Raw genomic sequence first — 13,418 nt, 5'->3', positions numbered from 1 at the left:
GCCACACTCTCAGCTGCTGCTGCTGCCCCAAAAAGCACTGGCTGGCTTTGCTCACACAATCACAGTTGTGCTGGCATTTCTACCACACCACAGGACAGCGATGTTTTCCCTCTTCTCCTGGAAATACCTACAGCACTTGTGGGTAGCAAGGCAAACATGAGCCTCTTTTAGTGGCCCTTGAAATTGGACATGTGAAATGAGGCACACAAAGCCACAGGCCAGCTGAACCTGGCATCTCTGAATGGGTCTTTACATTCTTCCCAGGAAGATGAATGGCAATCACTATTTTGGCAGGGAGGAAAGTGCATCAGCTAGCAATTTGCTGTAGAAAATGTGCTTTCTGCTCCTCTCACAGCCAAAACTCCTACCCATTTCTTGGAAGTCCTTCTTAGATAAGGACCGTGTTCAACTGAGTGACAGTGAAGCCAAATGGCAATGCCGCAATCAATTGTCCTGTACACAATCTCCTTCATCCACGTGGAAGGTTACTCACGGGCACACAAGAGGACGGAAGAAACCCAAATGCATCGTTGGACATCATAAAGTCAGACGTGTTGAGGGATGAAGAAATCTTGCAGAGATATGGAAAGCTGCCCTGAAAACCCAGTTCGGGGAGAGCCTGAGTTCTTTTGTGCTTCTAGGCCTGAAGATGCTCAGCACCTTTCCCAGATGCTCAGCAGGCAGTAGGATTGTGCCTGAATCTGGCTCTGGAAATGCCAGTGCCTCAACTGAGAGCTGTGGCAATGATTTCCATTGCATGGAGAGGGGCCACAGTCCTGCAAGAGTCTTTCAGCAGAGCAAACAGCAGCCTGGAGGGTGGGCAATGCTGCATCTGGACCACTGCATGCTCATCCTTCACCACAATGCAGAGCTGCCATGGATCACTTTTTCCATTTCTCCTGTTGGATATGTTTTGGAGAAGTTGTTCTAGGTGGCTTTGGATGGTGATCCAAGTAGGAAGCAGCCATTCGCCTGCTGTGATATCCTTACAACTAGTCCTAACTTCTCATTGCCTTTGGTTTGATTGGGGGTGTTTTATCTGTTTGTTTGATTGGTTTCTTTGGGTTGGTTTCTTTGTGTTTTTCTCTCTTTTGCTTGGAGTTTCTTTTCCTTTTTTAGAAATGACTCGTGAAGTTGGCACAACTAAACTCCAGAAAACGTAAAGCAGGCTTGACTTTCCAGAAATTGCTTTTGGCTGGCTTTAGCTGCATTCCCCAGGATCACGATCAGCAGTAGATATTTGCAGGTTTTGCTCTGCATCCTCAGCCTGCCCAGATGTTGTTGAGTGTTTCAGCAGTGGAGAAGACGATGGATATTTTGCTAAACCTCCTTTCAAACAACAAAACTTGGGTTAGCATGACAGAAAAGAAGAGAAGAAAATCTTCGCCAGTTAGAACAGAGCCAGAGTCCCACCATTTCCCCCTCTACTTTTCTTTCTTTTCTACATTTAGAGGTAAAGCTTCCATCTGCAAAAGCTTCCATCTCTCACTTCCTGATGTAGCCATTTGCTACCCTTTAGCCTTGACTGCCACGCATCGGACTGCTGTCCGTGTGGGGCTGGGGATGCTCAGCCTGGAAAGAGAAGGGGGCTGGCGAGGCCTCCCTGCAGCTCTAGGAAAGATGGGCACAGAGAGGAGAAGCCTTTCAACTGCAGGAGTGAGCTTGAAGTTGGATCTAATGAAGCTGCTCTTTTCCACTCCGGCTGCTGGGGCACTGGCCCAGGCTGTGCACAGAGGCTAGGGATGCTCCATCCTTGGCAACATCCAAGGCCAGCTGGGAGCGGGGCTCTGAGCAACCTATTCTGGGCGAAGATTGCTCCGCTTGGAACAAGATGGTCTTTAGGGTCCCTTCCAAGCCCAAGCACCCAGGGATTCCGTCATTCATTCTACGGTCTCCGTTGTCCTCTTCAGCCTGGGCCTGAACTCCTGGCGGTGATGTCACAGTGCACGCTCCAGCTAGAACTTCCAGCATCCAGCAACGGCCACAACACAACCCTTGGCTCTTTGTGCCAGCACGCTCTTCATTCACCCTGCTCCAAGCCTACCCCTGTCACCTTGTTGCCACCTGCTCCCTGATTCCCCCAGCAGTCCCCAAAGCTCCCCATCGCTTGGATTTTGCTCTCCATCCCTGCAGGATGTGTGCATTTGTTCCAAAAGAGGTATGGTACTATTCCATGGAGGCGGACACCCTGCAGCTGCCTGGCTGGGCTGGAGCTCTGTGGGACAGGCTGGGAAAGGGAGCCCACGCTGAAATTTTGCTACCTCTGCAGGCTGGCACAGACGGAGAGGAGGAGACGGACGTCGATACACAGACTGATAGAGAAGAATCCATGGAAGTGGACGGAGAGCATACTGGAGAGGAAGAGATGGATGTGGATATGTACGAGACAGAGGAAGAGATGGAGGTGGAAACGAAAGATTATATTGAAGAGATGGATATTGATCTAAAAGACAAGGAGGAAGACATGGTCTTGGGATGAAGACCGATGCCAGCAGCAGAACAGGCAGGTGCTCCCCACAGGCAGAGTGGGTCCCCTGCTGCCAGCCTGGGGCCGGGCTGGGCACTTCCTGCTCAGGGACACGCTAGCCCATGCACTGCATTCTGCTGGCCATCCCTGGCCTGGCCTGGGCTTGCTGTGGGCCACACAAGCCCTGTTCCAGTGCCTGGGCCACAGCTCCCAGCCAGGCTCCCTTCTGGCAGCAAAGTCCCACTGGGCCAGTGTCCCAGCCCGGCAGCACATGGAACACCCTTCCGTGCCTGACTGCACTGACCGTGCTACTTGTTTTTCTTCCAGGACTTAGGGACATCACAGACACAGATGCCACCCTGCTGTATATACGTTTTACAGTTGTTGTGTTCAGGATAGAGGTTTTAGAGTTTGTTTAAGTTGTCTGTAAATACGTTTCATAGAGTTTTGTTAGATCTGTTCTCAGGTAAATAGGTTCTATAGTTTGTTGTTGTTGTTGTTGTTGTTGTTGTTGTTGTTACCAATATTCTTACAGTGTAAATATGTGGTGTAGTTCATTCTTGTTCCTTTTCTTCTACAGATAAACAGTCTTTGATTTTCACACCCCAGTTCTCTTTGCATTCTCTTTGCATTTTCTTCGGGCACATTTGCAAAGCTGTGGGTTGTTTCGGGAACAATGTTTGCAGGACTCTAAAAAGAGTATCAAAACCGCTCTGCCACACTCTCAGCTGCTGCTGCTGCCCCAAAAAGCACTGGCTGGCTTTGCTCACACAATCACAGTTGTGCTGGCATTTCTACCACACCACAGGACAGCGATGTTTTCCCTCTTCTCCTGGAAATACCTACAGCACTTGTGGGTAGCAAGGCAAACATGAGCCTCTTTTAGTGGCCCTTGAAATTGGACATGTGAAATGAGGCACACAAAGCCACAGGCCAGCTGAACTTGGCATCTCTGAATGGGTCTTTACATTCTTCCCAGGAAGATGAATGGCAATCACTATTTTGGCAGGGAGGAAAGTGCATCAGCTAGCAATTTGCTGTAGAAAATGTGCTTTCTGCTCCTCTCACAGCCAAAACTCCTACCCATTTCTTGGAAGTCCTTCTTAGATAAGGACCGTGTTCAACTGAGTGACAGTGAAGCCAAATGGCAATGCCGCAATCAATTGTCCTGTACACAATCTCCTTCATCCACGTGGAAGGTTACTCACGGGCACACAAGAGGACGGAAGAAACCCAAATGCATCGTTGGACATCATAAAGTCAGACGTGTTGAGGGATGAAGAAATCTTGCAGAGATATGGAAAGCTGCCCTGAAAACCCAGTTCGGGGAGAGCCTGAGCTCTTTTGTGCTTCTAGGCCTGAAGATGCTCAGCAGCTTTCCCAGATGCTCAGCAGGCAGTAGGATTGTGCCTGAATCTGGCTCTGGAAATGCCAGTGCCTCAACTGAGAGCTGTGGCAATGATTTCCATTGCATGGAGAGGGGCCACAGTCCTGCAAGAGTCTTTCAGCAGAGCAAACAGCAGCCTGGAGGGTGGGCAATGCTGCATCTGGACCACTGCATGCTCATCCTTCACCACAATGCAGAGCTGCCATGGATCACTTTTTCCATTTCTCCTGTTGGATATGTTTTGGAGAAGTTGTTCTAGGTGGCTTTGGATGGTGATCCAAGTAGGAAGCAGCCATTCGCCTGTTGTGATATCCTTACAACTAGTCCTAACTTCTCATTGCCTTTGGTTTGATTGGGGGTGTTTCATCTGTTTGTTTGATTGGTTTCTTTGGGTTGGTTTCTTTGTGTTTTTCTCTCTTTTGCTTGGAGTTTCTTTTCCTTTTTTAGAAATGACTGGTGAAGTTGGCACAAGCAAACTCCAGAAAACGTAAAGCAGGCTTGACTTTCCAGAAATTGCTTTTGGCTGGCTTTAGCTGCATTCCCCAGGATCACGATCAGCAGTAGATATTTGCAGGTTTTGCTCTGCATCCTCAGCCTGCCCAGATGTTGTTCAGTGTTTCAGCAGTGGAGAAGACGATGGATATTTTGCTAAACCTCCTTTCAAACAACAAAACTTGGGTTAGCACGACAGAAAAGAAGAAAAGAAAATCTTCGCCAGTTAGAACAGAGCCAGAGTCCCACCATTTCTCCCTCCACTTTGCTTTCTTTTCTACATTTAGAGGTAAAGCTTCCATCTCCAAAAGCTTCCATCTCTCACTTCCTGATGTAGCCATTTGCTACCCTTTAGCCTTGACTGCCACGCATCGGACTGCTGTCCGTGTGGGGCTGGGGATGCTCAGCCTGGAAAGAGAAGGGGGCTGACGAGGCCTCCCTGCAGCTCTAGGAAAGATGGGCACAGACAGGAGAAGCCTTTCAACTGCAGGAGTGAGCTTGAAGTTGGATCTAATGAAGCTGCTCTTTTCCACTCAGGCTGCTGGGCCACTGGCCCAGGCTGTGCACAGAGGCTGGGGATGCTCCATCCTTGGCAACATCCAAGGCCAGCTGGGAGCGGGGCTCTGAGCAACCTATTCTGGGCGAAGATTGCTCCGCTTGGAACAAGATGGTCTTTAGGGTCCCTTCCAAGCCCAAGCACCCAGGGATTCCGTCATTCATTCTACGGTCTCCGTTGTCCTCTTCAGCCTGGGCCTGAACTCCTGGCGGTGATGTCACAGTGCACGCTCCAGCTAGAACTTCCAGCATCCAGCAACGGCCACAACACAACCCTTGGCTCCTTGTGCCAGCACGCTCTTCATTCACCCTGCTCCAAGCCTACCCCTGTCACCTTGTTGCCACCTGCTCCCTGATTCCCCCAGCAGTCCCCAAAGCTCCCCATCGCTTGGATTTTGCTCTCCATCCCTGCAGGATGTCTGCATTTGTTCCAAAAGAGGTATGGTACTATTCCACGGAGGCGGACACCCCGCAGCTGCCTGGCTGGGCTGGAGCTCTGTGGGACAGGCTGGGAAATTTTGCTACCTCTGCAGGCTGGCACAGACCGAGAGGAGGAGACGGACGTCGATACACAGACTGATAGAGAAGAAGCCATGGAAGTGGACGGAGAGGATACTGGAGAGGAAGAGATGGATGTGGATATGTACGAGACAGAGGAAGAGATGGAGGTGGAAACGAAAGATTATATTGAAGAGATGGATATTGATCTAAAAGACAAGGAGGAAGACATGGTCTTGGGGATGAAGACCGATGCCAGCAGCAGAACAGGCAGGTGCTCCCCACAGGCAGAGTGGGTCCCCTGCTGCCAGCCTGGGGCCGGGCTGGGCACTTCCTGCTCAGGGACACGCTAGCCCATGCACTGGATTCTGCTGGCCATCCCTGGCCTGGCCTGGGTTGCTGTGGGCCACACAAGCCCTGTTCCAGTGCCTGGGCCACAGCCCCCAGCCAGGCTCCCTTCTGGCAGCAGAGCCCCACTGGGCCAGTGTCCCAGCCCGGCAGCACATGCAACACCCTTCCGTGCCTGACTGCACTGACCGTGCTACTTGTTTTTCTTCCAGGACTTAGGGACATCACAGACACAGATGCCACCCTGCTGTACATACGTTTTACAGTTGTTGTGTTCAGGATAGAGGTTTTAGAGTTTGTTTAAGTTGCCTGTAAATACGTTTCATAGAGTTTTGTTAGATCTCTTCTCAGGTAAATAGGTTCTATAGTTTGTTGTTGTTGTTGTTGTTGTTGTTTTTGTTACCAATATTCTTACAGTGTAAATATGTGGTGTAGTTCATTCTTGTTCCTTTTCTTCTACAGATAAACAGTCTTTGATTTTCACACCCCAGTTCTCTTTGCATTTTCTTCGGGCACATTTGCAAAGCTGCGGGTTGTTTCGGGAACAATGTTTGCAGGACTCTAAAAAGAGTATCAAAACCGCTCTGCCACACTCTCAGCTGCTGCTGCTGCCCCAAAAAGCACTGGCTGGCTTTGCTCACACAATCACAGTTGTGCTGGCATTTCTACCACACCACAGGACAGCGATGTTTTCCCTCTTCTCCTGGAAATACCTACAGCACTTGTGGGTAGCAAGGCAAACATGAGCCTCTTTTAGTGGCCCTTGAAATTGGACATGTGAAATGAGGCACACAAAGCCACAGGCCAGCTGAACCTGGCATCTCTGAATGGGTCTTTACATTCTTCCCAGGAAGATGAATGGCAATCACTATTTTGGCAGGGAGGAAAGTGCATCAGCTAGCAATTTGCTGTAGAAAATGTGCTTTCTGCTCCTCTCACAGCCAAAACTCCTACCCATTTCTTGGAAGTCCTTCTTAGATAAGGACCGTGTTCAACTGAGTGACAGTGAAGCCAAATGGCAATGCCGCAATCAATTGTCCTGTACACAATCTCCTTCATCCACGTGGAAGGTTACTCACGGGCACACAAGAGGACGGAAGAAACCCAAATGCATCGTTGGACATCATAAAGTCAGACGTGTTGAGGGATGAAGAAATCTTGCAGAGATATGGAAAGCTGCCCTGAAAACCCAGTTCGGGGAGAGCCTGAGTTCTTTTGTGCTTCTAGGCCTGAAGATGCTCAGCACCTTTCCCAGATGCTCAGCAGGCAGTAGGATTGTGCCTGAATCTGGCTCTGGAAATGCCAGTGCCTCAACTGAGAGCTGTGGCAATGATTTCCATTGCATGGAGAGGGGCCACAGTCCTGCAAGAGTCTTTCAGCAGAGCAAACAGCAGCCTGGAGGGTGGGCAATGCTGCATCTGGACCACTGCATGCTCATCCTTCACCACAATGCAGAGCTGCCATGGATCACTTTTTCCATTTCTCCTGTTGGATATGTTTTGGAGAAGTTGTTCTAGGTGGCTTTGGATGGTGATCCAAGTAGGAAGCAGCCATTCGCCTGCTGTGATATCCTTACAACTAGTCCTAACTTCTCATTGCCTTTGGTTTGATTGGGGGTGTTTTATCTGTTTGTTTGATTGGTTTCTTTGGGTTGGTTTCTTTGTGTTTTTCTCTCTTTTGCTTGGAGTTTCTTTTCCTTTTTTAGAAATGACTGGTGAAGTTGGCACAACTAAACTCCAGAAAACGTAAAGCAGGCTTGACTTTCCAGAAATTGCTTTTGGCTGGCTTTAGCTGCATTCCCCAGGATCACGATCAGCAGTAGATATTTGCAGGTTTTGCTCTGCATCCTCAGCCTGCCCAGATGTTGTTCAGTGTTTCAGCAGTGGAGAAGACGATGGATATTTTGCTAAACCTCCTTTCAAACAACAAAACTTGGGTTAGCATGACAGAAAAGAAGAGAAGAAAATCTTCGCCAGTTAGAACAGAGCCAGAGTCCCACCATTTCCCCCTCTACTTTTCTTTCTTTTCTACATTTAGAGGTAAAGCTTCCATCTGCAAAAGCTTCCATCTCTCACTTCCTGATGTAGCCATTTGCTACCCTTTAGCCTTGACTGCCACGCATCGGACTGCTGTCCGTGTGGGGCTGGGGATGCTCAGCCTGGAAAGAGAAGGGGGCTGGCGAGGCCTCCCTGCAGCTCTAGGAAAGATGGGCACAGAGAGGAGAAGCCTTTCAACTGCAGGAGTGAGCTTGAAGTTGGATCTAATGAAGCTGCTCTTTTCCACTCCGGCTGCTGGGGCACTGGCCCAGGCTGTGCACAGAGGCTAGGGATGCTCCATCCTTGGCAACATCCAAGGCCAGCTGGGAGCGGGGCTCTGAGCAACCTATTCTGGGCGAAGATTGCTCCGCTTGGAACAAGATGGTCTTTAGGGTCCCTTCCAAGCCCAAGCACCCAGGGATTCCGTCATTCATTCTACGGTCTCCGTTGTCCTCTTCAGCCTGGGCCTGAACTCCTGGCGGTGATGTCACAGTGCACGCTCCAGCTAGAACTTCCAGCATCCAGCAACGGCCACAACACAACCCTTGGCTCTTTGTGCCAGCACGCTCTTCATTCACCCTGCTCCAAGCCTACCCCTGTCACCTTGTTGCCACCTGCTCCCTGATTCCCCCAGCAGTCCCCAAAGCTCCCCATCGCTTGGATTTTGCTCTCCATCCCTGCAGGATGTGTGCATTTGTTCCAAAAGAGGTATGGTACTATTCCATGGAGGCGGACACCCTGCAGCTGACTGGCTGGGCTGGAGCTCTGTGGGACAGGCTGGGAAAGGGAGCCCACGCTGAAATTTTGCTACCTCTGCAGGCTGGCACAGACGGAGAGGAGGAGACGGACGTCGATACACAGACTGATAGAGAAGAATCCATGGAAGTGGACGGAGAGCATACTGGAGAGGAAGAGATGGATGTGGATATGTACGAGACAGAGGAAGAGATGGAGGTGGAAACGAAAGATTATATTGAAGAGATGGATATTGATCTAAAAGACAAGGAGGAAGACATGGTCTTGGGATGAAGACCGATGCCAGCAGCAGAACAGGCAGGTGCTCCCCACAGGCAGAGTGGGTCCCCTGCTGCCAGCCTGGGGCCGGGCTGGGCACTTCCTGCTCAGGGACACGCTAGCCCATGCACTGCATTCTGCTGGCCATCCCTGGCCTGGCCTGGGCTTGCTGTGGGCCACACAAGCCCTGTTCCAGTGCCTGGGCCACAGCTCCCAGCCAGGCTCCCTTCTGGCAGCAAAGTCCCACTGGGCCAGTGTCCCAGCCCGGCAGCACATGGAACACCCTTCCGTGCCTGACTGCACTGACCGTGCTACTTGTTTTTCTTCCAGGACTTAGGGACATCACAGACACAGATGCCACCCTGCTGTATATACATTTTACAGTTGTTGTGTTCAGGATAGAGGTTTTAGAGTTTGTTTAAGTTGTCTGTAAATACGTTTCATAGAGTTTTGTTAGATCTCTTCTCAGGTAAATAGGTTCTATAGTTTGTTGTTGTTGTTGTTGTTGTTGTTGTTGTTGTTACCAATATTCTTACAGTGTAAATATGTGGTGTAGTTCATTCTTGTTCCTTTTCTTCTACAGATAAACAGTCTTTGATTTTCACACCCCAGTTCTCTTTGCATTCTCTTTGCATTTTCTTCGGGCACATTTGCAAAGCTGTGGGTTGTTTCGGGAACAATGTTTGCAGGACTCTAAAAAGAGTATCAAAACCGCTCTGCCACACTCTCAGCTGCTGCTGCTGCCCCAAAAAGCACTGGCTGGCTTTGCTCACACAATCACAGTTGTGGTGGCATTTCTACCACACCACAGGACAGCGATGTTTTCCCTCTTCTCCTGGAAATACCTACAGCACTTGTGGGTAGCAAGGCAAACATGAGCCTCTTTTAGTGGCCCTTGAAATTGGACATGTGAAATGAGGCACACAAAGCCACAGGCCAGCTGAACTTGGCATCTCTGAATGGGTCTTTACATTCTTCCCAGGAAGATGAATGGCAATCACTATTTTGGCAGGGAGGAAAGTGCATCAGCTAGCAATTTGCTGTAGAAAATGTGCTTTCTGCTCCTCTCACAGCCAAAACTCCTACCCATTTCTTGGAAGTCCTTCTTAGATAAGGACCGTGTTCAACTGAGTGACAGTGAAGCCAAATGGCAATGCCGCAATCAATTGTCCTGTACACAATCTCCTTCATCCACGTGGAAGGTTACTCACGGGCACACAAGAGGACGGAAGAAACCCAAATGCATCGTTGGACATCATAAAGTCAGACGTGTTGAGGGATGAAGAAATCTTGCAGAGATATGGAAAGCTGCCCTGAAAACCCAGTTCGGGGAGAGCCTGAGCTCTTTTGTGCTTCTAGGCCTGAAGATGCTCAGCACCTTTCCCAGATGCTCAGCAGGCAGTAGGATTGTGCCTGAATCTGGCTCTGGAAATGCCAGTGCCTCAACTGAGAGCTGTGGCAATGATTTCCATTGCATGGAGAGGGGCCACAGTCCTGCAAGAGTCTTTCAGCAGAGCAAACAGCAGCCTGGAGGGTGGGCAATGCTGCATCTGGACCACTGCATGCTCATCCTTCACCACAATGCAGAGCTGCCATGGATCACTTTTTCCATTTCTGCTGTTGGATATGTTTTGGAGAAGTTGTTCTAGGTGGCTTTGGATGGTGATCCAAGTAGGAAGCAGCCATTCGCCTGCTGTGATATCCTTACAACTAGTCCTAACTTCTCATTGCCTTTGGTTTGGTTGGGGGTGTTTTATCTGTTTGTTTGATTGGTTTCTTTGGGTTGGTTTCTTTGTGTTTTTCTCTGTTTTGCTTGGAGTTTCTTTTCCTTTTTTAGAAATGACTGGTGAAGTTGGCACAACCAAACTCCAGAAAACGTAAAGCAGGCTTGACTTTCCAGAAATTGCTTTTGGCTGGCTTTAGCTGCATTCCCCAGGATCACGATCAGCAGTAGATATTTGCAGGTTTTGCTCTGCATCCTCAGCCTGCCCAGATGTTGTTCAGTGTTTCAGCAGTGGAGAAGACGATGGATATTTTGCTAAACCTCCTTTCAAACAACAAAACTTGGGTTAGCACGACAGAAAAGAAGAAAAGAAAATCTTCGCCAGTTAGAACAGAGCCAGAGTCCCACCATTTCTCCCTCCACTTTGCTTTCTTTTCTACATTTAGAGGTAAAGCTTCCATCTCCAAAAGCTTCCATCTCTCACTTCCTGATGTAGCCATTTGCTACCCTTTAGCCTTGACTGCCACGCATCGGACTGCTGTCCGTGTGGGGCTGGGGATGCTCAGCCTGGAAAGAGAAGGGGGCTGACGAGGCCTCCCTGCAGCTCTAGGAAAGATGGGCACAGACAGGAGAAGCCTTTCAACTGCAGGAGTGAGCTTGAAGTTGGATCTAATGAAGCTGCTCTTTTCCACTCAGGCTGCTGGGCCACTGGCCCAGGCTGTGCACAGAGGCTGGGGATGCTCCATCCTTGGCAACATCCAAGGCCAGCTGGGAGCGGGGCTCTGAGCAACCTATTCTGGGCGAAGATTGCTCCGCTTGGAACAAGATGGTCTTTAGGGTCCCTTCCAAGCCCAAGCACCCAGGGATTCCGTCATTCATTCTACGGTCTCCGTTGTCCTCTTCAGCCTGGGCCTGAACTCCTGGCGGTGATGTCACAGTGCACGCTCCAGCTAGAACTTCCAGCATCCAGCAACGGCCACAACACAACCCTTGGCTCCTTGTGCCAGCACGCTCTTCATTCACCCTGCTCCAAGCCTACCCCTGTCACCTTGTTGCCACCTGCTCCCTGATTCCCCCAGCAGTCCCCAAAGCTCCCCATCGCTTGGATTTTGCTCTCCATCCCTGCAGGATGTCTGCATTTGTTCCAAAAGAGGTATGGTACTATTCCACGGAGGCGGACACCCCGCAGCTGCCTGGCTGGGCTGGAGCTCTGTGGGACAGGCTGGGAAATTTTGCTACCTCTGCAGGCTGGCACAGACCGAGAGGAGGAGACGGACGTCGATACACAGACTGATAGAGAAGAAGCCATGGAAGTGGACGGAGAGGATACTGGAGAGGAAGAGATGGATGTGGATATGTACGAGACAGAGGAAGAGATGGAGGTGGAAACGAAAGATTATATTGAAGAGATGGATATTGATCTAAAAGACAAGGAGGAAGACATGGTCTTGGGATGAAGACCGATGCCAGCAGCAGAACAGGCAGGTGCTCCCCACAGGCAGAGTGGGTCCCCTGCTGCCAGCCTGGGGCCGGGCTGGGCACTTCCTGCTCAGGGACACGCTAGCCCATGCACTGGATTCTGCTGGCCATCCCTGGCCTGGCCTGGGCTTGCTGTGGGCCACACAAGCCCTGTTCCAGTGCCTGGGCCACAGCCCGCAGCCAGGCTCCCTTCTGGCAGCAGAGCCCCACTGGGCCAGTGTCCCAGCCCGGCAGCACATGCAACACCCTTCCGTGCCTGACTGCACTGACCGTGCTACTTGTTTTTCTTCCAGGACTTAGGGACATCACAGACACAGATGCCACCCTGCTGTACATACGTTTTACAGTTGTTGTGTTCAGGATAGAGGTTTTAGAGTTTGTTTAAGTTGCCTGTAAATACGTTTCATAGAGTTTTGTTAGATCTCTTCTCAGGTAAATAGGTTCTATAGTTTGTTGTTGTTGTTGTTGTTGTTGTTTTTGTTACCAATATTCTTACAGTGTAAATATGTGGTGTAGTTCATTCTTGTTCCTTTTCTTCTACAGATAAACAGTCTTTGATTTTCACACCCCAGTTCTCTTTGCATTTTCTTCGGGCACATTTGCAAAGCTGCGGGTTGTTTCGGGAACAATGTTTGCAGGACTCTAAAAAGAGTATCAAAACCGCTCTGCCACACTCTCAGCTGCTGCTGCTGCCCCAAAAAGCACTGGCTGGCTTTGCTCACACAATCACAGTTGTGCTGGCATTTCTACCACACCACAGGACAGCGATGTTTTCCCTCTTCTCCTGGAAATACCTACAGCACTTGTGGGTAGCAAGGCAAACATGAGCCTCTTTTAGTGGCCCTTGAAATTGGACATGTGAAATGAGGCACACAAAGCCACAGGCCAGCTGAACCTGGCATCTCTGAATGGGTCTTTACATTCTTCCCAGGAAGATGAATGGCAATCACTATTTTGGCAGGGAGGAAAGTGCATCAGCTAGCAATTTGCTGTAGAAAATGTGCTTTCTGCTCCTCTCACAGCCAAAACTCCTACCCATTTCTTGGAAGTCCTTCTTAGATAAGGACCGTGTTCAACTGAGTGACAGTGAAGCCAAATGGCAATGCCGCAATCAATTGTCCTGTACACAATCTCCTTCATCCACGTGGAAGGTTACTCACGGGCACACAAGAGGACGGAAGAAACCCAAATGCATCGTTGGACATCATAAAGTCAGACGTGTTGAGGGATGAAGAAATCTTGCAGAGATATGGAAAGCTGCCCTGAAAACCCAGTTCGGGGAGAGCCTGAGTTCTTTTGTGCTTCTAGGCCTGAAGATGCTCAGCACCTTTCCCAGATGCTCAGCAGGCAGTAGGATTGTGCCTGAATCTGGCTCTGGAAATGCCAGTGCCTCAACTGAGAGCTGTGGCAATGATTTCC

The 13,418-nt window shown here is 49.9% G+C and overlaps 1 protein-coding gene across 3 annotated transcripts; it reads left to right on the top strand.

The window, feature by feature from the left end:
* The first annotated feature begins 1,983 nt into the window (after positions 1-1,983).
* On the top strand, positions 1,984-12,565 carry LOC147645846 (uncharacterized). 3 transcript variants are annotated; one of them, XM_086874188.1, is made up of 5 exons: positions 1,984-2,163; positions 2,270-2,503; positions 2,795-5,340; positions 5,435-5,669; positions 5,960-6,238. In XM_086874188.1, the coding sequence occupies exons 3-5, from the start codon at positions 5,317-5,319 to the stop codon at positions 6,049-6,051; spliced, it is 351 nt and encodes a 116-aa protein (XP_086730314.1). In that variant the 5' UTR covers positions 1,984-2,163; positions 2,270-2,503; positions 2,795-5,316; the 3' UTR covers positions 6,052-6,238. The 3 variants fall into 3 exon arrangements, 2 of the variants coding, with proteins under 2 accessions (XP_086730314.1, XP_086730315.1); XM_086874189.1 differs by having other exon boundaries at positions 1,986-2,158; XR_015282111.1 differs by lacking the exons at positions 1,984-2,163; positions 2,270-2,503; positions 5,960-6,238 and adding exons at positions 9,128-11,673; positions 11,768-12,001; positions 12,293-12,565 and having other exon boundaries at positions 3,496-5,340.
* Positions 12,566-13,418: the final 853 nt, after the last annotated feature.

Source organism: Cyanistes caeruleus, unplaced genomic scaffold (genome assembly GCF_971803275.1).
Source record: "Cyanistes caeruleus unplaced genomic scaffold, bCyaCae1.hap1.1 HAP1_SCAFFOLD_158, whole genome shotgun sequence".
In the NCBI taxonomy this organism is placed as follows: Eukaryota; Metazoa; Chordata; class Aves; order Passeriformes; family Paridae; genus Cyanistes; species Cyanistes caeruleus.
The sequence above is the reverse complement of the archived record's forward strand: the minus strand, read 5'-3'. Positions and strand labels throughout refer to the sequence as shown.

What these genes read in the sequence shown, in the direction of transcription:
- LOC147645846 (XM_086874188.1), top strand. Translation starts at nt 5,317, where the DNA reads ATGTCTGCATTTGTTCCAAAAGAG. An exon ending in CTGCATTTGTTCCAAAAGAG is followed by an intron (nt 5,341 to 5,434) that starts GTATGGTACTAT and finishes CTACCTCTGCAG; the next exon opens with GCTGGCACAGACCGAGAGGA. An exon ending in CGATGCCAGCAGCAGAACAG is followed by an intron (nt 5,670 to 5,959) that starts GCAGGTGCTCCC and finishes TTTTTCTTCCAG; the next exon opens with GACTTAGGGACATCACAGAC.